Source organism: Priapulus caudatus, unplaced genomic scaffold (genome assembly GCF_000485595.1).
Source record: "Priapulus caudatus unplaced genomic scaffold, Priapulus_caudatus-5.0.1 Scaffold1351, whole genome shotgun sequence".
NCBI lineage: Eukaryota > Metazoa > Priapulida > Priapulimorpha > Priapulimorphida > Priapulidae > Priapulus > Priapulus caudatus.
The window spans coordinates 60,636-71,818 of NW_014578412.1; the positions used below are offsets into that span (position 1 = coordinate 60,636).

At 38.9% G+C, this 11,183-nt stretch overlaps 1 protein-coding gene across 1 annotated transcript; it reads right to left on the reverse strand.

Annotated features, from left to right (window-relative positions):
- Window positions 1-3,484: 3,484 nt before the first annotated feature.
- Window positions 3,485-8,222, reverse strand: LOC106816331 (carboxypeptidase B-like; the record flags this gene model as incomplete). Its single annotated transcript, XM_014820912.1, has 7 exons — window positions 8,109-8,222; window positions 7,824-7,949; window positions 5,394-5,498; window positions 4,841-4,951; window positions 4,499-4,586; window positions 4,063-4,265; window positions 3,485-3,566 (listed from the first exon to the last, which is right to left on the reverse strand). Coding segments are annotated over exons 1-7 (829 nt in total), but the record flags the coding sequence as incomplete, so codon positions are not given.
- Between the last annotated feature and the right edge of the window lie 2,961 nt (window positions 8,223-11,183).

Genomic DNA, 11,183 nt, shown 5'->3' on the forward strand with positions numbered 1-11,183 from the left:
TTGAGAGTTCAGTGCTGTTAGCGTATTTTCTGTTTCGAAATGGTAGCTTGTGTTGAGTGTGTCGTTGTTTAAATGTTCCCTCTGTAAGTCCGATGTAGTTCTTTTCTGTGGTGTCTTTATCTGTAGTTACGCGTGCCTTGTAGACTAGGCTGGTTGAGAGGCAGTTATTGTCGAGTGGACATTGTTCTTCTTTTCGGCAGTTGCATACGTTCTGGGAGGGGTGGGGTTGTCGCTGGTTATTTTCTTGTTGTGCTTGTTAATTATGGTTGCTATATTTTCCGTGCAGCTGTAACTGACTTTTACGTTGTACTTGTTGAAGATAGAGTGGGATTTGTGTTCTTTATGGAAATGCTTCTGGATGAGGTTGAGGAAGGTTTTGCCGATATTAGTTTGGACGTTTTGGCTGTATGGAGGGTTAAATCAGATTATGTTCCTTTTTCTGTTCTTTCTTGCGGGTGCAGATGTGTTGCGGCTGGCGTATGTCAGGTTTTCGGTAAATCCGAATCGGAAATCCGGTGAATCTAATGTTTTTAGAGCTTTTTCGTAGTGGGGCTTAGCTTTGTCAAATGCTTCTTTGCTGCACGGATGTCTGATATCCTACGGTTGATGGCTGCGGGTAGTTGTTTAATTATGGTAGGTGGGTGGTTGGATTTCGTGTTGATGTAGAGTGGCTCGTCGTTTGGTTTTCTGTAGGGGCGGTATGATCCGTTTGCTAGATTAAGTGTGATGTCAAGGTAGTCTGCTACTTTCAGGTTGGCTTGTATGGTAATGTTCAGACCGTGTTCTTTGAAGCGTTTCGTTATGTCCTTCTTTATTCTTTCTGCCTGTGAACCTGTTGTGTTCTTGAGAATTGCGAGTCCGTCATCTCTGTGTAGTCCTATGTTGTTCTTTCCGTACTTGTCGCATAGATTGTTCAGAATAAATAGTCCAACTAGCTCGCATACTTCTTCTCCGTCATAACTTCCCATTGTAACATCAAACATACTGTCGTTGTCTCTTCTTTTTTTACCCAGCTGGCGCCGTTGTCAAACAGACGGAATTTTCTGGAGTGCATAATTATGTTGATGTCTCGACTAATAATGTTAGAGTATTTTTTGGCGAAGTGGATTGCGCTGGATAGTAGTTCTTCAGATATGGAGGTGTATAAGCTTTCGATGTCGAATACGGCGAAGGTGTGCTGCTGCTTGTTGGGTATGTTCGTGAACCAGTTGATTACGGATGACGAGTTTTTCCATTGGTTAAGTGCTGTTTTATTTCTCACATCGGTGTTAATTTTCTCGAGAATCTACTTGCTTACGCGTCTTATTTCACTCATGGCTGGGTTGATTAATCTACAGATCGGGTTATTTGAGAAATTATCTTTGTGATCCTTTAATAATATGAAGTCTTTCTGCTATGCGTTCTGTTCTGTCATCGATGTAGAGTTCGGTTGCTATGCTTTTTTTTTCTTGATTGGTGGTGTTAATGGCGTTCTGATTTACTTTCTTGTAGGTTGCGGTTATGCTGTTTTGTACTAGTTTATCGTACTGGATTTTGTCGACAAATTTGTTGTTTTGTCAGCATGGATGAAGGCTTTCGTTGAGCTTTTTATCCTATTTATGTCCTTGTTTAGTTGCTTCTGGAACTCGTTGTGCATTTTTCTTAATTGAATGTTCTTTACCATATCTAGTAGATCTGCTTCAAACTTGTTTAAGTCTTCATTTTGCGGCGGGCATTTTCTAGATTTGAATCCGAATTTGTTGTCAAGGTCGTCGGTTCGCTGATCTTATTCGTCGGTGTTTTTTTCAAAAAATAAGGCTTTCCATCTCATTCGTTTGATGACGCTTTCGATTTTTTTGATTAGGCTTTTCAGATAGGTATTTCTTGAAGGTATAGGTATATTCTTCATAGAGTAGTTGAATCTTATCTGTTCCATATCTTTGGTTGTTGCAGTTTTTGACTAAAGTGCTCGACTACGTTGTGCAGAAGCGGGTTATATATATTCAAGCATCCAGACTTATATATATATATATATATATATTCAGCGGCAGTTATCGTGGGGGGATACGACGTCAATAAATTATACACGCTAATCTATATTCATGAATTTTACTCACAATTTGGAAGCTACTTTTAATTATATTACTTTAATATTTGATTCATTTAATTTTAACCTTGATATTGCGTAAACCACGTGCACGACAGAAAAAGTAACAATCTGGTTGTACTTTTCCATGTAAAATTAAAAATGCTACGCATATGAGAACATTCTGTGTTACACGACAAATTCAAAGGAAACTTTTATTTTGTCACGAAAAAACCAAGAATATTATCATGCAATTAACTCCTGCGATATGAACATTGGATTAAACATTACCCAATGTACGGGTCCAAGCTACCCTAGATATCTGTGAAACACCATTGCGCGCCAACAATGAAATTTCCCATACACGATAAATTAGGGTCATTATTTTTAGTTCCTCTGTGGTCTATAACAACGCGTGACACATAATCTTCATGCCGCTAAACAATCGGAATCCAACTATACGCACTTCAGTCTAATTTGACGAAGACCTAACAAAGGTTTACAAATGCCAATAAGCCAAAGTCGACTTGAAGCAAAGTTTGATAATATATCAAATTCAGCTGGAAATAAGTTCCTTAGTATACATCGGCAGAGATCACCAGTTTATGACGCCGTTCTAATTACCATTTCTTTTAGGCTTTCCCTATGATATGTATCCTGCGTACTCGCCACCCAAAATTTATCACGATTATCTATACGTTCAATATTCATTTGGTATTCTTTTCTATGTTCCCAATGGACCAGGGTCGTCGCTGAGATTGGATATATGCAAGCAACCTCACTAAACCGCAATTACTATTCTATGCGAACTCTAGAATTGCATCTGACGTGCGCATAACTTTTATAGCTTCCCATTTTCTCAGACGTCGGTTCAATCTGCTCTTCTGGAGCAGAAAGACCCCGTAATTCACGGTATCTCGTAACTCCACCATGTAAGTGTCCCACCTTCAACCCTTGGCAACGCCCTTAGCCCCAGTCGCCCGTGATGTATCCCGGAGGTTCATACTGTTAATGGCATTATTAGGAGTAGAGGTTTACTCGTAAATGAAGGGTACAAACAATTTAAAAAAGTTATGTATGCACCAAAACACCAGGCACAGTTTTGATTATATTAAAATATTCATTAGCTGCTAAAACCACTTATTCAACGTCGTCTGTGCCAATGAAAAGAGTCAGTTGGTATGCAGATAGTAAGATAAAATTTCTAAAGCACGCCAATTTTAAAAAGTTCAATTTTCCCACGAATTAAATATATTTGGTTTAATGCCAACTTGCATGCAGGCGCATTCTGCTTAATTGAAGAAAGAGTTCATGCCTTTACAGACGACATCTGAAGAAATCAAAATACGGTTGACCAAAAATGTTCATTTGCCAAAATAATCCGTGAAAACATTTGGCGTCAATGTTTTGTTTACTCACAAGTATTAGCGTCTGATCGACTTCTGTACTCTGTACCATGTACTGCCGTCAATGCATTTGTTGCCTTCACACCTAAGCCATGCTAAAAAACACACACACAAATAGAAGCAAACAGGTTATCAGTAAATTGATGTGTGCGCGTACACAGAACATTTGCTGCTGATCCTACGATGTATGCAGTTTCGTGCATTGATGTCAACGCGTCTGTAGCCTTTACAGCAATGTTATACTGTGGATAAAATATGAACGCCAACCAATCCATTGAAAAGGTAACACCACGATGGTGACCGAATGAGTCTGTGTTTATGTACAATCGAATTGATTCCGATATGCGATATTTAATGACAGCAGATATCATCATTGCGCATGCGCAGAATATTGTTGTTAACGCACGCTCACAGATCTTTCACAGATTTATCTATAAATGCGTAGGTTTAGAGAAGGTTTCACAATTGCCGTGCATTGCGATTTCTTCTTACAACTTCTTAAAGCTTTGTGACAAGAACTAACACAACACGGCAACACGTTATTGTATTAGCCACTTTTGGAATGGTTTTTTGATGATGTAATTATAGTACCACATCATCGTTGTCCGACGGTAGTTCTGTGGTGTGGCCCCATGGAGTAAGAAATAGCTGCGAGTAGGAGTGTATAGTGATGAACGCTTTCATATCCTTGGCTAGAGGCAGTACGTAATCACGTAAATTCCTCGTCTCAATGTCGGATTCTGGTGTTGGGCCAGCAAATGTCCCAGAGCAGGGAAGACTGCTGGCACCAATCTCTGATATAGAACGGAAAGCAAACGCTTACAATAAGATTTTGAATAATGCCTCTGTAAAACACATGAAATTAATTATGAACAATAAGTGGAAAGAAAACTCGAATAATGTGCGTCCGAATTATGACATGTATTAGCGAGAAAACTCTAAGAAAATTGATTTTGCAAAATGTTTAGCTTCTTATCGTGACAAATTGCGGTGATACGCAAAAACAATGACCGCCTGTAATAATTACCCATCCACTTGAAATCGTAATTCCGATTGAGATCCACACCATAGCAGCCATGAATAGGCCCAGAACGCGATTTCCGCCACATCCGATTCTATTTTCATGAAAACAAAATCACTAGATCTTCTGATGCACGGACTCCCGTAACATTAGGAGTACATGAATAGAGAGATCCCTTTGTTCATGTACTACCACTAACATTGATTGAGACGAATATATCACAGTGCGCAGTGATGCGATTGATGGTGACCAGGTTCACGATATTGCAGTCACGACGTAGTAAATGATTGCATAATAAAAGTTTAACATTAAACGATCGAATGAATAAATGTTTATTTTAATAATTACGCGTGTGTGAGAGTATTCATATCCATCTGGATTGACGACAGGCAAGATGTGCCACTCAATCTGATCCACAAAGTTCTGAACTTGCGAGTCCTCTGCATACTTGGTCAACAGCTGCGTAACACGAACAAAGTAAACGTTTTACGTATTATAGATGTACCGCCCCGTTACAGTTGGCATCTGATAAATAATGATTCCGTGCTCGTTATATCTAATAAAGAAATAATATATAATAACGTACAGTCATGCGGAAAACACTTGACGGCTGTTCTTACTGATGTTAAATTGCCCATTAGTAACCTAAGTGTACGATTTACGTCAATTATAATAATTAAAAAATGCAAAACTATAATCTTGAATAAGTTAGCAGAACAATCCATTTAATTGCAGCCTACCGGATATGAATTTTGGAAACTAAAAAATTCAGTTGGATTCAAATTTATATCGCTTATTCATATGTATTCCTTTCGTGTCCCAAATCGTTATCGGCTTATAATAAGACTGCATGTACCATAATTCTCACATCATGCAATTCAATAGTTTGTATGTAACCTACCTGATGAATGAAGTATTGGTTTGTGGCCGGGGATATCCATTCCCTAGCATGTATTCCAGAATCGATCCATACGATAGGCTTCGGTCGTCCAGTTGGTTTTGAAATCTTCGATATTAATTAAAATTGTGTCAAAACAAAATTTCCATAGTGAACTGCACTCTTCTTTTGTCCCTGTAACATACTCACTCTAAGAGTAATAAATATGCACTCTAAATAATACGTAGTTTAAAGTTGTAAATATTATAGATTGTGCGGTTCCCACCTATAACGTATAGTTTATTAAACAAGTGCATGTGTGCAGTCGAACCAACACATATTTTACACTTCCAGCGAATATGTTTAAGCGTTGCATACACTTAAGCATTTCACGAGTGAGAGCTAGATATGTTTTGTAATCGTTTCACGACGGACGAATAATTGCTCTAAATTTTGGCAGTATAAATACAATTCATTTAATGCCAATGTGTGATGCCGTAGACTATATAGAACAGGATAATCTACAAAGCGCAGTAGGAATTCAAATGGTGATTTAATCAAGCACATAGAGCTGCATTCTCTTACTTAATAACATTCATTGTCGCAAACAGGGACGTGCTATGTTGTGGATGGAAGCGATATCAGGGTATTCGGCCGCATAGAGTATCCCGTCGTCATCTTTAGAAAAGCGACAACGTTTTCTTACCAAAGTTTCGTATCAATTAGAATCGTATTATTTATTTCTTATTCTATTTCTTTTTTTTATATTTATATTATTTAATAATTATTTATTATTTTATTAATTTCGTATCAAAAGATGTTCATATTATTAGATAATAACATAAACGTCTTCATTGTTCCTGTTATGTGTGTTAGCTATATATGAATATAATATTATAGACGTGGAAAAGGTTACGTTACCTTATAGAAAACGTCGATGTTGTTAATCGTTTTTTCGTTCTAGGCTATTTCCTTTTCGACATTTTAATTATTTCTATTTATTATTCCATGTTACTTGTGACTTGGTTAGCGCTGGTATGGGCCGATTGGCGCGTTTTAGTTTATGTAAAAAATGACACTTGACCTCGATTGCTATTGTATACTATGAATAGGCAAAGTTACAACAGTCGGGTTTTTGACGGTAAGTACTATTCTTTAACAAATTCACCTCACTGTGACGGTGATATATTGTTAGGTCATAAGCCTCAGATTGGGCAGAAATTCTCTTGGCCTCTGTGCTTTCTGCTTGCGTGTCTATCAGCCTACATTGAAGAGGAAAAGACAAGGAATTAGTCACTAGTCATCGATGACCATTATTATTATTATTAATGACGTTATGAGTCTATAGTCCAGTCATAAAGTGCACTCTACCGGGAAATCGAGTGAAACAAGCTGGATTCTATACTAATGTGTTGGTATTGGTCCATATAAACCCCCCCAAAAAAGTTACAAAATTTTCGTTGGTAGGAAACTTTTTTACGGGCCACGCCCTTTTTCCGATTTTCGCGATTATGGGAAAATTGTGTAAATCTTACCTAAACACTTTATAGTCATGTTATATATGTTAATAGGGGGTATTTTGGGGCGGGGAGTCGATTCCAACAGTCAGTTTATTTATAAATTAAACGGTTAAGGCTTAATTTACCAATTAAGCTCAATTAAGCTCAGTCGCGTACCAAAATTTCGGTGTTTTCTGACATATGGCATTTTAGGTATGCTTTCTGGGTTTTTTTTGATGCCCGATCGAATTCTGGTGTTATTTAAACACTCAGAAGTATGATTTATCTCTAAAAAGTGTTATAGATTGATCATTAATAATCATACGCGTTACTGTTTAAATTTAAACAAGTATATTGATTATGAAGCTTTACGAACTCGACAACCCGAAGATACTCGATAAAGAATCATACACATAAAATTTGATTGAATACAAACAATAGAATATAATTTGTCCTTTAACAGAACTATTGTATCACAATCGTCCAGGAAGAGTAACAAGTCTAATGCACTGTACAAAAAATTAACTTACAGCATGTCCCCTAATCAACCGAAGCTATCAAAATAGTCCTATATATCATAACTCAGGGGCCCGTTGTCAGAAACAAAATTGGTCTTAACATTAGTCTTAACATTAACTTTTTCTTTTAGACCGTCGACAGAAACGCTGCGAAGTTACCTGAATGAAAAATCGCAGCAGATTTCTTGATAACATTACAAAACAAAGCGCTGTCGACTGTCTACGAGAAAATGTTATTGTTAAGACTAATGTTAAGACTAATTTTGTTTCTGACAACGGGCTCAGCCCGTTGTCATTAACTTATAGTACAATAATTAGTACAATATTATAACTTATAGTACAATAATTAGTACAATATTATAACTTATAGTACAGCAAGTTTAGTCGATAAATTTGAAAATTCAATCTTCTGGGACATCTTCTTCGGCGTCCCCTACCGATCCTTGATCTTCCTCATCATCTCCGGTTTCTTGGTTGGCGGTTACACTTACAATCTGGTTCTCACAGTTGTCACAGCCACAGAAATCAGTACACTGGAGGTCAAGCTGCTTGCAGCCACATCGCTTTGAATAGCAGTTAGTTTTACACCCACAGCTAATGGATCTGAGCAAATTGGGAGGTGCCACTGCCTTGTCTGTGTAGAGGGGTCCATACTTGCCATCGGAGTTCAGAACCCACCCATATTCTGAGGGGTCAAGAGTGTTAAATAGCCTCTCTTGTACCCGATGGTACACTCTGATACAGTGGTACTTCGCAGCTGAGAGGTGGAGGAGGCCGTCTGGTCGTGTCAACTTTTTCTGCTGTACAAGCTTCCTTTCTTCTATGTGCAGAAGCATTAGGAAGAGCTATGTGGCGGCAACTTGTCTAGTGACAGCAAAGGAGGGATCTGTTGACTTGGTGTACATCTGGAAATGATCTCACTCCTGCCTTAACAAGTCAGTCTGTTGACTCCTGCCTACAGTAGAATTACGGCTCGTGCTCGCTGTCATCTTCTCCAGGATCTATGGAGCTTGAACAACCGCGTCTTAAGCACGAAGCCAAAGAAAAGCTGATCGATGTCGTTGTCTAACACCACCGACATTGAATGATTGAGAAAAAGAGCGTGCTTGGAGTGATAAGGCTCGGGAGGGCGCTTGGGCCAAGATATACGATTAAAATCCGAGCATCGAGTGTTCCCACGATTGTGTTTAGATATATACGCCAGTGCTTAGCGTGAGCGCATGTGGTGGAGCATCATAACTAAGATGTCAGTGTCCTCGGCGACCACCACACATAGCTTATCTCAGAGAGCTCCATTGCTTTCTGTACAAAATATAGTCTGCAGTCAAGCTTACACACCTGAGCTAACGTGGTAAGAGCTTCCACTTTCTAGCCCCTCCACTCACAAGCCAATGAACTTGTCTGTTTGTATTTTTTAGATTTGAGAGCAGCAGCTCCGCTTACCCCCACAGTCCACACACATCTAGGTAAACCGCTATTGTCTATTTCTATAGAGATGATTACCGGCATCTGTCTTAGTGTTGACCATTACTTATTACTGGGTTGCAGGTATTCATCAAAGAATGATGTAAGTGTCTTCGGGATGGAAGAAGTGCTCTTACACATGAGGTGATACTATATAGCCAACTGCCACCAACCTTCTCCGTTTAGGTTGTCCCTGTTTCTCGCACGCACAGTAGTAGAAGCAGGAGAGCCATCCATCTGACTACTATCTTCAGCTATCTCTGGCAATCTCACCACACACTGTTGTCTGTTTTATAAGCTGCCCAGGGTCAGCTTTTGGCGACACGTTCTACTAGGGGTACGGTTATCGTTGAAGATCGAGGGTGGAAAATGGGCAAGCATCAAATCCGCATGCCACCCTCTACCTCTTCATCAGTACAGATTGACACACAATCGTTGACAAGATCAGCTCCGAGTCAATCGTAGAACTGACAGTCTTGACCGATGGGCATTTGCACCACTCTTTGTCAGGAGTTAGTGGGCTCTGCCCTTCCATAGAAACCAGTACTTTCTTGCTTATTTCCACTGCTTTGTGAGCCGATACATAAGTCGGAGCAATCAAGCCGGATGCAGTGTTCTTTAAATCAGTGCTAATGACAGTGCTTCATTGACTCAACATCGAGGAGGAACCTGCTTCCACAGAACTCCTCTAGCTTCTTCATATCCAGGGTGTTACGAGCGACTGCTGCTGGTCTGACTTGCTTAATTTCGTGTTGGTCTGAAGTGGAGTGCCTGCAACCCGTCAGTTCTTTGAGCTTCATGTCCAGCTTGATAACTGCAGGCCTCGAGAGAGCCCAGACCAGCTGCGTCATCTCGGTTAGCCCCCGCCCACGAGTCAAACCTGTAGAGCCCTTCAATCCTGAAAAACTATGTGTTACCTTGTATCAGTTTATTGTGTTTCGTAGTAAATTCCAGTGCAACTGCAAGGTTATGAGTATTGACACCGCTTAGTATCACTTTAAGAATATGTACACACCTGCCATTAACGTTGATTCAATGGCCCTGTCAGGAGAGATGCCTGCCCAGTGGTTGTCGGTGAGTTGGACCACGAAGTGCCCCTTTTATATTTTTTAAAGCATAGCTACGGGCGGTGGAGGAGCAAGCATATATTGTACTGAGTGTACTTTTGCACTTTATTTGCGGCACTATAATCTGTATTTTATTATAATAAATCTTATAATAATTCAAGAGTGATATTAGAGTAATATAGAAAGATCTATATAAAATTAGAGCTTAATTGAGCTTAATTGGTCAATTAAGCCTTAACCGTTCAATTTATGAATAAACTGACTGTTGGAATCGACTCCGCGCCCCAAAATACCCCTATTAACATGTATAACAGGACTATAAAGTGTTTAGGTAAGATTTACACAATTTTCCCATAATCGCGAAAATCGGAAAAAGGGCGTGGCCCGTAAAAAAGTTTCCGACCAACGAAAATTTTGTAGCTTTTTGGGGGGGTTTATATGGACCAATACCAACACATTAGTGAAGAATCCAGCTTGTTTCACTCGATTTCCCGGTAGAGGCCTTATTTGGCACTTTATGACTGGACTACTATTTCGCAGGATCATTTTTTTATTATTGTATTGTTACTTATCCCAAAAAACCATCATTAGACTTAATTATCGTTTATTCCGTTCATTCCGTTCCTTTCCTGCGATATGATGCTACTTTAGATATAGGCAATACCTTTGCACGTCATCAATCATGACATCATGCTTCATCCTGTGTAGTAGACTGGCTAACCAATCAGGCGGCAGCATAATATCCACGTGTTTGTTAATGCCACTGAGATCACTCCAGAAGTCCAGCTTAAATTCAAACCGTTCCAACCGACTCAAGTATTCAAGTTCAGCAGGTGTATTAGGGATAATGCGCCACACCTGATAGCTATAAAAAAAAGCGAAACACAATCAATATATCAATATATATATATATATATATAACAAATTCAAATAGTAGGTTAAGGGTGTTTAAAATTTAATTAACGAGCTTTCGAGATGTACATCTCTTCATCAGGTTTTCAGCTGACATAAGAATCAAACCTTTAAAGTTTGATTAGGTTTAAAGTTTGATTAATTAAAATCTTATTTTATGAAATTAACAATAGTGTTTTTATTCTAGGAACTATTGGCGCTTGGGTAGACCTTCTATAATGTTATCGTCTGCCAACGTAATGTTTAAGGCTTGCATGTAATGTATGAAAATATTTGGGACTAAATCGCGTTTCCGTATAAATAAACGTCAGATAAACGCCGGCAGACGTGCACTAATTCCCCACATAGAAGATT